General features: G+C 50.7%; 2 protein-coding genes across 2 annotated transcripts; both read left to right on the top strand.

Annotated features, from left to right (window-relative positions):
- Nucleotides 1–1,051: 1,051 nt before the first annotated feature.
- Nucleotides 1,052–7,155, top strand: LOC133080788 (transcription factor Sp6-like). The gene is made up of 2 exons (XM_061176891.1): nucleotides 1,052–1,072; nucleotides 6,220–7,155. The coding sequence occupies exons 1-2, from the start codon at nucleotides 1,052–1,054 to the stop codon at nucleotides 7,153–7,155; spliced, it is 957 nt and encodes a 318-aa protein (XP_061032874.1).
- Nucleotides 7,156–10,063: 2,908 nt separating this feature from the next.
- Nucleotides 10,064–16,164, top strand: LOC133080787 (transcription factor Sp6-like). The gene is made up of 3 exons (XM_061176890.1): nucleotides 10,064–10,084; nucleotides 10,872–11,051; nucleotides 15,229–16,164. The coding sequence occupies exons 1-3, from the start codon at nucleotides 10,064–10,066 to the stop codon at nucleotides 16,162–16,164; spliced, it is 1,137 nt and encodes a 378-aa protein (XP_061032873.1).
- The last annotated feature ends 707 nt before the right edge of the window (nucleotides 16,165–16,871 follow it).

The raw sequence follows: 16,871 nt of genomic DNA, 5'->3' as shown, positions 1-16,871 counted from the left end.
AGGGATGGGGTGACTCTCCCTGAAGGACGCATGGGCCTGGGGTAGGTTAAGAAGTAATGTCCTTTCTTTATGCTCCCTCTTCCCCTACCTCCTGCTAATCCGACCAGAGGTCCCTTTCCTTGCTGAGAGGGCTGGGGGCAGAAGAGAGTTGGCAGTGCCTGCAGGTTGCCTGGCCAGGTGGATGAGGGGGAGAGAGGGAGGGCGCTGTGGGTGTGAGATGCCGTTTTCCTCCAGCTGAGGAAACCAGCCACCTCTCCCTTTGCCACTAGGACAGCCTTTCCCAGTGACCATCCTCAGGGGAACTCCCAAATGTGCGTTGGGGAGAGGACAGCACGGATATTCCCATGGAGGCCCCGAGCTCTAAGGTGTGCTGGTGAGGGCTTTGGATAGGTTTTCTTTTGCTCCCCTCTTTTATAGATCTAGGTTGCTTGGCTGTCTGCCCCCTTCTAGGCAGCCCCCTAGAGGAGAAATGTAGGATTTTTTTTTCTTTAAGTGCTGTGAACCCATTTTGGGGGGGGGGGAGGAGGAGGAAGAAGCAGCCTGTGTTTTTTATGCCATAATAAAGTCATCAACCACACCACTGCTTCATTTGTCTTCCAGCTCCGGTTTCCTTTTTGACTCATGGTCTCTCAGCAGCAAGGACCAGGCTGGCTGCAGGGTGGGGTGGACACTTCTCTTTGATCCTGCAGCCCAGGGCAGCCTCACCTCCCTTTGTTTGGGGGCAGAGCTGAGCTGATTGTTGAAGGGTCTGATCCTGCCCGGAGGTTGTTGATGCAGAAGGAGGGTGGCGCTCCCTCGGGGTTGATAGCTGGGCTGACTGTCCCTCCCTGGTCTTCTCCTGTGGAGATGAAAAGGTTCTAGATATTTCCTTCCTCTTCCACATGGAAGCCCCCTCTTTCGCCTCCCCTGCCAAGAATGCCGGTTCCCTGCCTTCCCAGAGATGGCCAGCCCCTTGGCCCCCTCACCCCACCCTCGTGGGTGTGTGCCTGTCAATCAGGCCTTCTGGCTCTGAGAGAGGTGGGGGTGACCGACAGCGATTTCTCCACCCAGGATGATCCCTATCAGGGACAAGGTGATGAAAGGCAGCCGAGATATCCGATGGGCTCCCGCCCAGCTGAAAAGCATGAGGGAAAGGTTCCTAGTGCAACTCCCAGCTAGAGACCTGCCGCAGTTACACAACCACGGTGTGCACAGAAGTTCCTCACTGGACCCATCGGGCACCCCCGGATATGCACAAATGCACACTTTCCCAGGCTGCTCAAACGCCTGGTGCACAGTTGGTGCCTAACACACGTCAGATGAGTAAAAGCCTCATGGCTCCAGGGCCCCAAACCTAGGAAAGTTGACAGAGGATCAGTTTTTGGCTCCAAGGGGGCAGAGTAGGTTATTACGTTCTTTCACCTTTCCATCCTACATCTTGGCCAAAATTATCATCTACCCCAGTGGGATTCCTATTTCCCCCCACTCTAACCCTAACCCAATTTCTCAGAGCCAAATCTGGTACCCAGGCTGGCCCATTCCACCACTTGTTTGGGAGAGTCTGGGGTCACAAAGTTTCTTAAATGGGGGCATCAGAATGATTTAGGGGTTACAGAGGAAAGCAGACCAGTTGAGGGGGCCATACGTTTGTTTCTGTCTGCCTGGGTGGCGGAGGGCCAGGCGTGTTACGGTGACCTCAGGCCCACCCCGCTCCCTGGGGCTCCTCTTTTGTCTTCCTGGTTCTGGGGGACTTAGACCCCAGGAGCCTGGCGAGTCCTCTCCTGCTCTCCCCCATTGCTGCCCCCAGGGCGAGGAGGGCAGCTGTGGGGGCGGCTGGGCCTGTCTGGGCAGGGCTGGGACTGCCCCTCCTCCCCTTGCAGCTCCTCCCGCTGACCTGCATTCTTATCGGGGGCCTTTGGTGCGGCTCTCATGCCTCTCACTCGCTCGCTCTGACCGGCAATGCTGCCTGGCTGCCGCCACTCCCCACCCCCCACACCCCACCCCCCCCCCCCCCCGCAATGGAGCCCGAGGCCACCTCTGACCCCTCAGTTCTGGCACCCCTGGCAGGACAGTCCTGGAGGGGCTGAGAGGGAGTTCGGGAAATCAAAACATCTGGCCTGACCCCTGGGCAACGTCTCTGAGCCACCCTCTCCTCTCCTGGGAAGTGGGAATAGAATCCCTCTAGGGTGGGTGAGTGAAGTCAGGAATGGGAAAGTGACCGAGGAACCTGCAGCCTGGGGACTGCAGCCTGGGGCTGTGCTGTTCTGCCCGGTCCTGCCCCCAAGCGGGCAGCTGGGGAAGTTCAGGATGTGAACCGGCTTTCAGGCCAGCCACCTCGGGGACTCATGTTTATCACCACACAGTCTTGATGTTTGCTTCCGGAATGACGTCCAATGGCAACCTCCCGACCCCCACCCCGTACATCACACCAGAAGCAGCCTTCACCTCCCATTAATCCTTGTGAGTCTGACTGCTCAGCATCTGAGCAGTGGAGGTTTGAAAAGAATCTCAGGCGCCAAATAGTATTTGGTATTTGGATAAGTATTCTCATTCTTTAAAAAAGAATAAGTATTCTCATTCTTTAAAAAAAAAACTGCCAATCAATAAAAAAGCGAAAAAAGAATATGCTGATCAGCACTATGCCTAGTGTTGTAAACACAAAGACGGGTAAGACAGGACTCCTTTTAGCAACTCATGATCTCACAGGGAAAGTAAACATATAAGCTCAAACCATAACGACAAAGTGCTGTGGAGGCACCATGAAGTAATAAAACTACATTTCTTTTAAAACAGTCGTTTCCTCCTTCTATCCACTCCCCAGCTATTTGTTGATTTTATAAATATTTGAGTTTGCTTTATGTCCACGCGTTGGCTTTAAACATGATAGACGATGCACATAAGCAGGATCTAGTCCATACTTTGAAGGAGTTTCTGCTCAGAGGAAATGGGTTGCAAAAACAGCTATATTTAAAGAAAGAAATGAATATGGGCAATGAGAGCTATAAGTTGGTATTGGAGCACAAAAGAGGGAAAAAAGACTTCAAATTGGATCAGGGAAGATGTTACTAGAGCAATGCTGTTTAAACGGGACCTCGAAGGGCCATTGGGTATCAATGACGGACATCTTGGGAAGAATAAGCTTGCAACAGGAAAGTGGGAGAAAGGCAAAGCACAGGAAAAATACTCTGAGTACCTGTAGAGTACAAGTGGGAAGAGTAGGAGCTTAGAGCCACATCATCTAGGGCTTTGGAGGCCAAGCCAGGGATACCATGCCAAGCTACCATGTTACCACAGCAGTGCTTTAGCACAAGCATTAGCCTGCAACAGAACCAACCACTTGGAGGGCTTGTGAAAACACAAGCTCCACTCCCATAGTTACTGATTCCAGAGGTCCAGAGTAGGGCTGACTATTCGTATCTTCAAGAAGTTCACAAGTGATGCTGGTATTTGAAGACCACTTCCGGAGAGTTAATCTGGTGATCGCGTGGAGGATGGCTTAGAAAGGGAGAGGGTAGAGATGGAAACACCAGTCAGAAGACAGTTATACCCATCCAGGTGAAATGAGAGACTAAGCTGGAATCAATGGAAATAAGATAGTCAGCTATAGTCAAGAGTAGGTATTTTCGAATAAAAGTCAATATGATAGAAAGTGTAATACTGAATTAAAGCTACATATTAATGAGAGGAGTAACTTCCTTTCAAGTTGTGTGAAAGGGTATCTTTTATTTCTTCTGGTAGTGAATTGGCCTAGAAAAACAGAACTCTACTGGGAAGTGTGTAAATATAAGAATATTCCTTTTAATATTAGAAATTATAATGATATATAGAGATAAAAACTTTGAGCTCATAATCTAGAATTTGATGAGACCACAAAAGGTGGCATCTAATCAATGCTTCTGCTCTCAGGAAAGATTACCTCCAAAATCTATCAAGATCTATAGTTGTATATTTAATTTATGAAGATCCTGAAGGTGAGACTCTTAAGAGAGGTGAAGGCAGGGCTAGGGGCTCTGGAAGGTTCAAATAGTAATTCCTAAGGTTTGGAGTTTAGACCAAAGCTTCTTATTTGTTATTATCATTCTAACCTCTACTAGTTATTCCTACTAATTAGATATCTAATAGCTAATTGAGGCAATATTCTCCTTTTCCTTTTCCTAGAGATTTATGCTGCAGTAAAATACAGTCTATCGAAAGACGTACATTTGAACCACTACCTTTTTTGCAGTTTATCTAAGTTACAAATATAACTTCATTATATTTGGAATTTTTGTAAAGCTTAATTTTTAATAAAATTAATTTGTTACTCATTTGGAAATATGATTAAGATTACTACTAAAATTTTGTAGCAAATCCTTTTTGTCTCTAGCAAAGATTAGTGTGAGAAGTATTACACAGATCAGAGTGAATCATTATAGAGCAGTGGCTCTCAACCAGGGTGATTTTGCACGCAGGTGACATTTGGTAGCGTCTGGAGACATTTTTGCTTGTCAGAACTGTATATGCTGCTGGCATCTAGTGGACAGAGGCCAGAGATGCTACTAAACGTCCAACAGTGTACAGGAGAGCCTCCCACAGCAAAGAATTATCCAGCCCAAAATGTCGATAGTGCTGCCTTTCTGGAGAAATAAAGATCACTTAACACAAGTATTTAATGAGCATTTACTATTTTGTATCTAATGCACCACATATATAATCATGAAAGTATAAATCATAATATCTTCCACAGTGAGATTTCTTTAGCGTATGGAGGGAGTAGTGTTGTTATGTTTCATCATATATAAATTAGAATTATTGCCAAAGGATAAATGTTCTGAAAGAATATATATTTTTATTCTTCTTTTGCTTGTGTCTTTTGTTGTAGAAATCTTGGTTGCAATTTACTCACAGAACTGAGCTTTGGAACGTTTCAGGCCTGGCATGGAATGCAGTTTTTACACAAGTTGTAAGTGGAATAGAAGATGAATACATGTAAAAAACTGTGTGTAAAAACACCATGCAGTTCTTGGTTAGCTGGGTGTAAGCCCAGGGTGAATTCTGGAAAGTATGTCTTGAGAGCCATTTATTTTTTTTTTTCAAATGAGGAAACGAAGGTACAAAGAGGCCAAGAGACTTGTTTAACTCAAATATATGAATCGCTCTGCTTTCCATAGTACTGATCTTTGGCACGGGCAATAAAAGGCACCAAGCAAAAACACTCAAATTAGCATTGTCATGGAATCCCACTGATGCCTCTCCAATATGCGAATGGTCCATGAAGTTCCACTTTTGAATTTCACTTTGATTCCTGCTCATGTGCAAAGTTCCTAACTGCTTAAAATGTATGCAACACAGAGCTGCAAAGAACTAAGTTTAGCACCGAATTCTTCAGGGAGCAAAAGGTGTGGGTGCTTCCCCAACCATTATTAGCTCTTTTAAATGGTAAAGCAGAAAGAATTCCTGAACACCCACCACAGGGCTCTCCCCAGCCACCCAGAACATTATTTTTCAAAAAGCATATATCTCTGAAGTGAATTATCTGTGGCCAATAGGAAGCTCTGAGGTATGGAAAAAGACGTTGTTTGTGTTCAGCTGTAGTGTGAGAAATATAAAGAAAATACATTGCTGTAGCCTAATTCAATATACTTTCTTTGCTGACTACTCTTCAGTAAGAAGTGTGGGTTTTACACCCCTTCAGCTCAAAAATTCTGTGATTTCTCACGACACAAGCAAATGAGAGTGGGTACGTTCAATGGCCCGAAGGCGATTTTAGACTCAAGGTAAAGAGCTCTTCTACACCTGGCTTTGGAAAAGACTCCCTTACCTGTCTTGTGGTTCAGAAATCCAGTTTCACACAGTTCATTTTGGGTTAATGAAGGTGTTGAGGCTGTGTCTGGAGCTGGATTAGCAATTCCTGCAGATGCCTATCTTTAGCGGCCTCCTTCCTTTCCCTTGTTAGTTTGCTGATGCCTACCTTGGGGAGAGAGCACCGAGGGTCAGTTTTTCTTTTGCCAGCACACCGGAGAGCAGGCTCATGAGGTCCCTTCACCAGGAGGTTTTAGTAGCGTCAGTACAGCGTCTTAAACTCACCGCCTTTCCTAAACATCCCATAACACCAAGAGTTCCTTATAAGAATCAGAGTTTCACTATAGTTATGTAGGCAACACAGGAAAATACATTGTGGAAATCAATCAATCAATCAATCAATCAATCAATCAATCACAGTTTAAAAATTAATGAATTCATTCAAAAACATTCACTGAGTGCCATGCCCACTGTTACTCCTCTCGGGTAACCTGCGAGGACCTGGAAAGCGACAGTCCCTTGGCCCCGGGACCCTCTTCCAAGCTCCTGCAGCCGGACGTGTCACACCATTACGAATCGTGGTTCCGGCCGACACGCCCAGGCACCGAGGAGGGCTCGTGGTGGGACCTTCATCCGGGTACCAGCTGGATGGACCTCCCCCACACTCAGGGCGCGCTGACCTCACCTGGCCACCCCGGGGCGCTTCAGGCTGGCTTGGGGGGCTACGTCGGAGACCACCAGCTTTGTGCCCAGCCGCCCCACCCACACCCGCACCCGCACCACCTCCTCCCAGCCGCCGGAGGGCAGCACCTCCTCGGGCCTCCCGACGGGGCGAAGGCCTTGGAAGCAGCCGCCCCGGAATCCCAGGGGCTGGATACCAGTCTGGATGGGGCGGCCCGGCCCAAAGGCTCCCGGCGGTCAGCGCCCCGCAGCTCAGGCCAGACCGTGTGCCGCTGCCCCAACTGCCTGGAGGCGGAGCGACTGGGGGCTCCGTGCGGGCCCGATGGGGGCAAGAAGAAGCATTTGCACAATTGCCACATCCCGGGCTGTGGGAAAGCCTACGCCAAGACATCGCACCTGAAGGCACACTTGCGCTGGCACAGCGGCGACCGCCCCTTCGTGTGCAACTGGCTCTTCTGCGGCAAGCGCTTCACGCGCTCCGACGAGCTGCAGCGCCGCCTCCAGACCCACACCGGCACCAAGAAGTTCCCCTGCGCAGTCTGCAGCCGAGTCTTCATGCGCAGCGACCACCTGGCCAAACACATGAAAACCCACGAGGGCGCCAAAGAGGAGGCTGCCGGGGCGGCGGCGGGAGAGGGCAAGGCCGGCGGAGCGGAGCCCCCCGGGGGCAAAGGCAAGCGCGAGGCCGAGGGCAGCGCGGCTCCCTGCAGCTGAGCTCCTCGTCCCGCCTCCCCGTCCCGCCTCCCCGTTGGTCTCCCCTGGGGCCATCAGCAGAGAGCCCTCTGGCCTGATGCCCTTGGGGGGGGGGTGGCTTGAGTAAGAGAAGGTGGTTATTTATGGAGAGGGAGGGAAAGTGGTGCGGGGGTCAGGGAGCCGGGTCGCTTAGGGGTCTCTTAGTCTCTGGGGCTGGACAGGACGGACGCGTTTGACTGGGCGGGGAGGAGCTGCGCGTGCCCATCAGTTCTCCCCTTCCTCGCTCTTTCACTTCACGCCCCTGGGCTGGGGGGTTGGGGTGAACTACCCCAACGGCGGCTGGAGGGCCGAGGGGATAGGGTGGAGGATACGGCGCGTCCCCGGAGCAGAGAGGAGTGGGGCCGCCCCGGGCGCAGGGGGTAGCTGTCTGGACACGTCGTTAGCGCCTGGGAACCCGGACATAAAAGGGCCTCTGGAGCCGCGCTGCGGCCCGGGTCCCTGTCATCCCCCCTAGAGTGCTTTACCCCGGGGTTTCCGGAGGGAGAGCTGAGATGGGGTAGCAGAGGCTGGGGGTCCCCCTAAGGGAGGAGTTTCTATCTGGCTGGGAGGGTTGTCACCGCAGAAATAATGTCTCTGATGTGCCTCCTTATTAAGCCTTCCAGACCCAGTGTGATGGAGCCACGAGGGAAGAAGGGAAGAGGGCCAGAATGGGCGACAGCTTCCAGCCAGAACTGTGGGGTGGAGGAGGGAGCCAGATGTGGAGGTTGAGCAAGGAAGTCTTCCTCTAAAATGAGAGAAAGGGATTTGGTCAGGGAGTGGAAGTAAGCCCTTCCCTCTCTAGCTCTGATTCAGTCCTTAACTCTTGGTCTTTATAAAAGTAAAGTTCAGTAGTCCACTCTCATCTGTCACCCCAGGCAGGCCTTCAAGGCAGCCAAGAGCCCTTGCTCCAGAACTGATGTAGTTCCTCACCCTTGGTGCCTGGCATTTGCCCTCCCCTGAGGGATGGAAGGAAGAGGGTGACCTCGGTTGGGTGAGGGTAGGTGGGGGTGTCCCAGCAGAGGGACCTCCAGCGGTTCCTGCTCAGAGTGGAGGACTCTGTCCCTGCCTGGCCATCTGCTTGCAGAGAAGCTAAGCCCCACTCTTTCTTTAGCTCGACCCTCCCCTTTCGTGCTGCCTACAAGCCTTGCCCCTCCTGTAGAGTGTGTTAGGAGGCTCCTCCCCATCTCATCTCTTGTGGGGCTCCCCTTCCATATGAGGAAGTTGTCCTGTCACTGGAAGGGGCCTGCCTTCTGAGGTGATGTCCAGGAAGCTGTCCCTGTTCCCTTCTTTAGATGCCAGAAATACGTCCTGATGGTGATCCTGGAGTGGGGAACGTGGGGAGGGGTGAAGCCAGAAGAGGCTGAGCCAGGCAAAAGGAAAAAAGCTGATGGGGGCAGGGTCTGACAGGCCGCAGGAGCCTGGAGCTAGTGGGCTTTCCCAGGCTCCAGGTAGAGGCCTTAAGATTCCCCCCGACCTCCCGTTTCCCTGCCTTTCTTTCTCCACCCAGAGCCCTGTGCAAGGATTAGTTGTGTATTGATTTTTTAAGTTATAAGCAAAGGGTATTTTATTTAATATTAGGACATGTGTGTTCATGTTGTGTGTACCCATGCATGTGTGTGTTTCTGTGTGCGTGTGTGTGTGTGTGTGTGTTTCTCTACTGAGCCTGGGGTCTCCAGCCAGGGAGACCCCATCTTGTTCACCCCAGCCAAGGTCCTGGAGCCTAGGCCCACGGCATCTCTTCCTTCCTTGGGGATATCAGTCCAAGGACTGGGTGCTATTGGGAAGTGGGGCTGGGATCTGGGTGGGAATATGTTTGTGTAGAAGAGAGCCCTTCTTAAGAGGGATGGGGTGACTCTCCCTGAAGGACGCATGGGCCTGGGGTAGGTTAAGAAGTAATGTCCTTTCTTTATGCTCCCTCTTCCCCTACCTCCTGCTAATCCGACCAGAGGTCCCTTTCCTTGCTGAGAGGGCTGGGGGCAGAAGAGAGTTGGCAGTGCCTGCAGGTTGCCTGGCCAGGTGGATGAGGGGGAGAGAGGGAGGGCGCTGTGGGTGTGAGATGCCGTTTTCCTCCAGCTGAGGAAACCAGCCACCTCTCCCTTTGCCACTAGGACAGCCTTTCCCAGTGACCATCCTCAGGGGAACTCCCAAATGTGCGTTGGGGAGAGGACAGCACGGATATTCCCATGGAGGCCCCGAGCTCTAAGGTGTGCTGGTGAGGGCTTTGGATAGGTTTTCTTTTGCTCCCCTCTTTTATAGATCTAGGTTGCTTGGCTGTCTGCCCCCTTCTAGGCAGCCCCCTAGAGGAGAAATGTAGGATTTTTTTTTCTTTAAGTGCTGTGAACCCATTTTGGGGGGGGGGGAGGAGGAGGAAGAAGCAGCCTGTGTTTTTTATGCCATAATAAAGTCATCAACCACACCACTGCTTCATTTGTCTTCCAGCTCCGGTTTCCTTTTTGACTCATGGTCTCTCAGCAGCAAGGACCAGGCTGGCTGCAGGGTGGGGTGGACACTTCTCTTTGATCCTGCAGCCCAGGGCAGCCTCACCTCCCTTTGTTTGGGGGCAGAGCTGAGCTGATTGTTGAAGGGTCTGATCCTGCCCGGAGGTTGTTGATGCAGAAGGAGGGTGGCGCTCCCTCGGGGTTGATAGCTGGGCTGACTGTCCCTCCCTGGTCTTCTCCTGTGGAGATGAAAAGGTTCTAGATATTTCCTTCCTCTTCCACATGGAAGCCCCCTCTTTCGCCTCCCCTGCCAAGAATGCCGGTTCCCTGCCTTCCCAGAGATGGCCAGCCCCTTGGCCCCCTCACCCCACCCTCGTGGGTGTGTGCCTGTCAATCAGGCCTTCTGGCTCTGAGAGAGGTGGGGGTGACCGACAGCGATTTCTCCACCCAGGATGATCCCTATCAGGGACAAGGTGATGAAAGGCAGCCGAGATATCCGACGGGCTCCCGCCCAGCTGAAAAGCATGAGGGAAAGGTTCCTAGTGCAACTCCCAGCTAGAGACCTGCCGCAGTTACACAACCACGGTGTGCACAGAAGTTCCTCACTGGACCCATCGGGCACCCCCGGATATGCACAAATGCACACTTTCCCAGGCTGCTCAAACGCCTGGTGCACAGTTGGTGCCTAACACACGTCAGATGAGTAAAAGCCTCATGGCTCCAGGGCCCCAAACCTAGGAAAGTTGACAGAGGATCAGTTTTTGGCTCCAAGGGGGCAGAGTAGGTTATTACGTTCTTTCACCTTTCCATCCTACATCTTGGCCAAAATTATCATCTACCCCAGTGGGATTCCTATTTCCCCCCACTCTAACCCTAACCCAATTTCTCAGAGCCAAATCTGGTACCCAGGCTGGCCCATTCCACCACTTGTTTGGGAGAGTCTGGGGTCACAAAGTTTCTTAAATGGGGGCATCAGAATGATTTAGGGGTTACAGAGGAAAGCAGACCAGTTGAGGGGGCCATACGTTTGTTTCTGTCTGCCTGGGTGGCGGAGGGCCAGGCGTGTTACGGTGACCTCAGGCCCACCCCGCTCCCTGGGGCTCCTCTTTTGTCTTCCTGGTTCTGGGGGACTTAGACCCCAGGAGCCTGGCGAGTCCTCTCCTGCTCTCCCCCATTGCTGCCCCCAGGGCGAGGAGGGCAGCTGTGGGGGCGGCTGGGCCTGTCTGGGCAGGGCTGGGACTGCCCCTCCTCCCCTTGCAGCTCCTCCCGCTGACCTGCATTCTTATCGGGGGCCTTTGGTGCGGCTCTCATGCCTCTCACTCGCTCGCTCTGACCGGCAATGCTGCCTGGCTGCCGCCACTCCCCACCCCCCACACCCCACCCCCACCCCCCGCAATGGAGCCCGAGGCCACCTCTGACCCCTCAGTTCTGGCACCCCTGGCAGGACAGTCCTGGAGGGGCTGAGAGGGAGTTCGGGAAATCAAAACATCTGGCCTGACCCCTGGGCAACGTCTCTGAGCCACCCTCTCCTCTCCTGGGAAGTGGGAATAGAATCCCTCTAGGGTGGGTGAGTGAAGTCAGGAATGGGAAAGTGACCGAGGAACCTGCAGCCTGGGGACTGCAGCCTGGGGCTGTGCTGTTCTGCCCGGTCCTGCCCCCAAGCGGGCAGCTGGGGAAGTTCAGGATGTGAACCGGCTTTCAGGCCAGCCACCTCGGGGACTCATGTTTATCACCACACAGTCTTGATGTTTGCTTCCGGAATGACGTCCAATGGCAACCTCCCGACCCCCACCCCGTACATCACACCAGAAGCAGCCTTCACCTCCCATTAATCCTTGTGAGTCTGACTGCTCAGCATCTGAGCAGTGGAGGTTTGAAAAGAATCTCAGGCGCCAAATAGTATTTGGTATTTGGATAAGTATTCTCATTCTTTAAAAAAGAATAAGTATTCTCATTCTTTAAAAAAAAAACTGCCAATCAATAAAAAAGCGAAAAAAGAATATGCTGATCAGCACTATGCCTAGTGTTGTAAACACAAAGACGGGTAAGACAGGACTCCCTTTAGCAACTCATGATCTCACAGGGAAAGTAAACATATAAGCTCAAACCATAACGACAAAGTGCTGTGGAGGCACCATGAAGTAATAAAACTACATTTCTTTTAAAACAGTCGTTTCCTCCTTCTATCCACTCCCCAGCTATTTGTTGATTTTATAAATATTTGAGTTTGCTTTATGTCCACGCGTTGGCTTTAAACATGATAGACGATGCACATAAGCAGGATCTAGTCCATACTTTGAAGGAGTTTCTGCTCAGAGGAAATGGGTTGCAAAAACAGCTATATTTAAAGAAAGAAATGAATATGGGCAATGAGAGCTATAAGTTGGTATTGGAGCACAAAAGAGGGAAAAAAGACTTCAAATTGGATCAGGGAAGATGTTACTAGAGCAATGCTGTTTAAACGGGACCTCGAAGGGCCATTGGGTATCAATGACGGACATCTTGGGAAGAATAAGCTTGCAACAGGAAAGTGGGAGAAAGGCAAAACACAGGAAAAATACTCTGAGTACCTGTAGAGTACAAGTGGGAAGAGTAGGAGCTTAGAGCCACATCATCTAGGGCTTTGGAGGCCAAGCCAGGGATACCATGCCAAGCTACCATGTTACCACAGCAGTGCTTTAGCACAAGCATTAGCCTGCAACAGAACCAACCACTTGGAGGGCTTGTGAAAACACAAGCTCCACTCCCATAGTTACTGATTCCAGAGGTCCAGAGTAGGGCTGACTATTCGTATCTTCAAGAAGTTCACAAGTGATGCTGGTATTTGAAGACCACTTCCGGAGAGTTAATCTGGTGATCGCGTGGAGGATGGCTTAGAAAGGGAGAGGGTAGAGATGGAAACACCAGTCAGAAGACAGTTATACCCATCCAGGTGAAATGAGAGACTAAGCTGGAATCAATGGAAATAAGATAGTCAGCTATAGTCAAGAGTAGGTATTTTCGAATAAAAGTCAATATGATAGAAAGTGTAATACTGAATTAAAGCTACATATTAATGAGAGGAGTAACTTCCTTTCAAGTTGTGTGAAAGGGTATCTTTTATTTCTTCTGGTAGTGAATTGGCCTAGAAAAACAGAACTCTACTGGGAAGTGTGTAAATATAAGAATATTCCTTTTAATATTAGAAATTATAATGATATATAGAGATAAAAACTTTGAGCTCATAATCTAGAATTTGATGAGACCACAAAAGGTGGCATCTAATCAATGCTTCTGCTCTCAGGAAAGATTACCTCCAAAATCTATCAAGATCTATAGTTGTATATTTAATTTATGAAGATCCTGAAGGTGAGACTCTTAAGAGAGGTGAAGGCAGGGCTAGGGGCTCTGGAAGGTTCAAATAATAATTCCTAAGGTTTGGAGTTTAGACCAAAGCTTCTTATTTGTTATTATCATTCTAACCTCTACTAGTTATTCCTACTAATTAGATATCTAATAGCTAATTGAGGCAATATTCTCCTTTTCCTTTTCCTAGAGATTTATGCTGCAGTAAAATACAGTCTATCGAAAGACGTACATTTGAACCACTACCTTTTTTGCAGTTTATCTAAGTTACAAATATAACTTCATTATATTTGGAATTTTTGTAAAGCTTAATTTTTAATAAAATTAATTTGTTACTCATTTGGAAATATGATTAAGATTACTACTAAAATTTTGTAGCAAATCCTTTTTGTCTCTAGCAAAGATTAGTGTGAGAAGTATTACACAGATCAGAGTGAATCATTATAGAGCAGTGGCTCTCAACCAGGGTGATTTTGCACGCAGGTGACATTTGGTAGCGTCTGGAGACATTTTTGCTTGTCAGAACTGTATATGCTGCTGGCATCTAGTGGACAGAGGCCAGAGATGCTACTAAACGTCCAACAGTGTACAGGAGAGCCTCCCACAGCAAAGAATTATCCAGCCCAAAATGTCGATAGTGCTGCCTTTCTGGAGAAATAAAGATCACTTAACACAAGTATTTAATGAGCATTTACTATTTTGTATCTAATGCACCACATATATAATCATGAAAGTATAAATCATAATATCTTCCACAGTGAGATTTCTTTAGCGTATGGAGGGAGTAGTGTTGTTATGTTTCATCATATATAAATTAGAATTATTGCCAAAGGATAAATGTTCTGAAAGAATATATATTTTTATTCTTCTTTTGCTTGTGTCTTTTGTTGTAGAAATCTTGGTTGCAATTTACTCACAGAACTGAGCTTTGGAACGTTTCAGGCCTGGCATGGAATGCAGTTTTTACACAAGTTGTAAGTGGAATAGAAGATGAATACATGTAAAAAACTGTGTGTAAAAACACCATGCAGTTCTTGGTTAGCTGGGTGTAAGCCCAGGATGAATTCTGGAAAGTATGTCTTGAGAGCCATTTATTTTTTTTTTTCAAATGAGGAAACTAAGGTACAAAGAGGCCAAGAGACTTGTTTAACTCAAATATATGAATCGCTCTGCTTTCCATAGTACTGATCTTTGGCACGGGCAATAAAAGGCACCAAGCAAAAACACTCAAATTAGCATTGTCATGGAATCCCACTGATGCCTCTCCAATATGCGAATGGTCCATGAAGTTCCACTTTTGAATTTCACTTTGATTCCTGCTCATGTGCAAAGTTCCTAACTGCTTAAAATGTATGCAACACAGAGCTGCAAAGAACTAAGTTTAGCACCGAATTCTTCAGGGAGCAAAAGGTGTGGGTGCTTCCCCAACCATTATTAGCTCTTTTAAATGGTAAAGCAGAAAGAATTCCTGAACACCCACCACAGGGCTCTCCCCAGCCACCCAGAACATTATTTTTCAAAAAGCATATATCTCTGAAGTGAATTATCTGTGGCCAATAGGAAGCTCTGAGGTATGGAAAAAGACGTTGTTTGTGTTCAGCTGTAGTGTGAGAAATATAAAGAAAATACATTGCTGTAGCCTAATTCAATATACTTTCTTTGCTGACTACTCTTCAGTAAGAAGTGTGGGTTTTACACCCCTTCAGCTCAAAAATTCTGTGATTTCTCACGACACAAGCAAATGAGAGTGGGTACGTTCAATGGCCCGAAGGCGATTTTAGACTCAAGGTAAAGAGCTCTTCTACACCTGGCTTTGGAAAAGACTCCCTTACCTGTCTTGTGGTTCAGAAATCCAGTTTCACACAGTTCATTTTGGGTTAATGAAGGTGTTGAGGCTGTGTCTGGAGCTGGATTAGCAATTCCTGCAGATGCCTATCTTTAGCGGCCTCCTTCCTTTCCCTTGTTAGTTTGCTGATGCCTACCTTGGGGAGAGAGCACCGAGGGTCAGTTTTTCTTTTGCCAGCACACCGGAGAGCAGGCTCATGAGGTCCCTTCACCAGGAGGTTTTAGTAGCGTCAGTACAGCGTCTTAAACTCACCGCCTTTCCTAAACATCCCATAACACCAAGAGTTCCTTATAAGAATCAGAGTTTCACTATAGTTATGTAGGCAACACAGGAAAATACATTGTGGAAATCAATCAATCAATCAATCAATCAATCAATCAATCACAGTTTAAAAATTAATGAATTCATTCAAAAACATTCACTGAGTGCCATGCCCACTGTTACTCCTCTCGGGTAACCTGCGAGGACCTGGAAAGCGACAGTCCCTTGGCCCCGGGACCCTCTTCCAAGCTCCTGCAGCCGGACGTGTCACACCATTACGAATCGTGGTTCCGGCCGACACGCCCAGGCACCGAGGAGGGCTCGTGGTGGGACCTTCATCCGGGTACCAGCTGGATGGACCTCCCCCACACTCAGGGCGCGCTGACCTCACCTGGCCACCCCGGGGCGCTTCAGGCTGGCTTGGGGGGCTACGTCGGAGACCACCAGCTTTGTGCCCAGCCGCCCCACCCACACCCGCACCCGCACCACCTCCTCCCAGCCGCCGGAGGGCAGCACCTCCTCGGGCCTCCCGACGGGGCGAAGGCCTTGGAAGCAGCCGCCCCGGAATCCCAGGGGCTGGATACCAGTCTGGATGGGGCGGCCCGGCCCAAAGGCTCCCGGCGGTCAGCGCCCCGCAGCTCAGGCCAGACCGTGTGCCGCTGCCCCAACTGCCTGGAGGCGGAGCGACTGGGGGCTCCGTGCGGGCCCGATGGGGGCAAGAAGAAGCATTTGCACAATTGCCACATCCCGGGCTGTGGGAAAGCCTACGCCAAGACATCGCACCTGAAGGCACACTTGCGCTGGCACAGCGGCGACCGCCCCTTCGTGTGCAACTGGCTCTTCTGCGGCAAGCGCTTCACGCGCTCCGACGAGCTGCAGCGCCGCCTCCAGACCCACACCGGCACCAAGAAGTTCCCCTGCGCAGTCTGCAGCCGAGTCTTCATGCGCAGCGACCACCTGGCCAAACACATGAAAACCCACGAGGGCGCCAAAGAGGAGGCTGCCGGGGCGGCGGCGGGAGAGGGCAAGGCCGGCGGAGCGGAGCCCCCCGGGGGCAAAGGCAAGCGCGAGGCCGAGGGCAGCGCGGCTCCCTGCAGCTGAGCTCCTCGTCCCGCCTCCCCGTCCCGCCTCCCCGTTGGTCTCCCCTGGGGCCATCAGCAGAGAGCCCTCTGGCCTGATGCCCTTGGGGGGGGGGTGGCTTGAGTAAGAGAAGGTGGTTATTTATGGAGAGGGAGGGAAAGTGGTGCGGGGGTCAGGGAGCCGGGTCGCTTAGGGGTCTCTTAGTCTCTGGGGCTGGACAGGACGGACGCGTTTGACTGGGCGGGGAGGAGCTGCGCGTGCCCATCAGTTCTCCCCTTCCTCGCTCTTTCACTTCACGCCCCTGGGCTGGGGGGTTGGGGTGGACTACCCCAACGGCGGCTGGAGGGCCGAGGGGATAGGGTGGAGGATACGGCGCGTCCCCGGAGCAGAGAGGAGTGGGGCCGCCCCGGGCGCTGGGGGTAGCTGTCTGGACACGTCGTTAGCGCCTGGGAACCCGGACATAAAAGGGCCTCTGGAGCCGCGCTGCGGCCCGGGTCCCTGTCATCCCCCCTAGAGTGCTTTACCCCGGGGTTTCCGGAGGGAGAGCTGAGATGGGGTAGCAGAGGCTGGGGGTCCCCCTAAGGGAGGAGTTTCTATCTGGCTGGGAGGGTTGTCACCGCAGAAATAATGTCTCTGATGTGCCTCCTTATTAAGCCTTCCAGACCCAGTGTGATGGAGCCACGAGGGAAGAAGGGAAGAGGGCCAGAATGGGCGACAGCTTCCAGCCA

Source organism: Eubalaena glacialis, chromosome 19 (assembly GCF_028564815.1).
Source record: "Eubalaena glacialis isolate mEubGla1 chromosome 19, mEubGla1.1.hap2.+ XY, whole genome shotgun sequence".
Taxonomy (NCBI): domain Eukaryota; kingdom Metazoa; phylum Chordata; class Mammalia; order Artiodactyla; family Balaenidae; genus Eubalaena; species Eubalaena glacialis.
The sequence above is the reverse complement of the archived record's forward strand: the minus strand, read 5'-3'. Positions and strand labels throughout refer to the sequence as shown.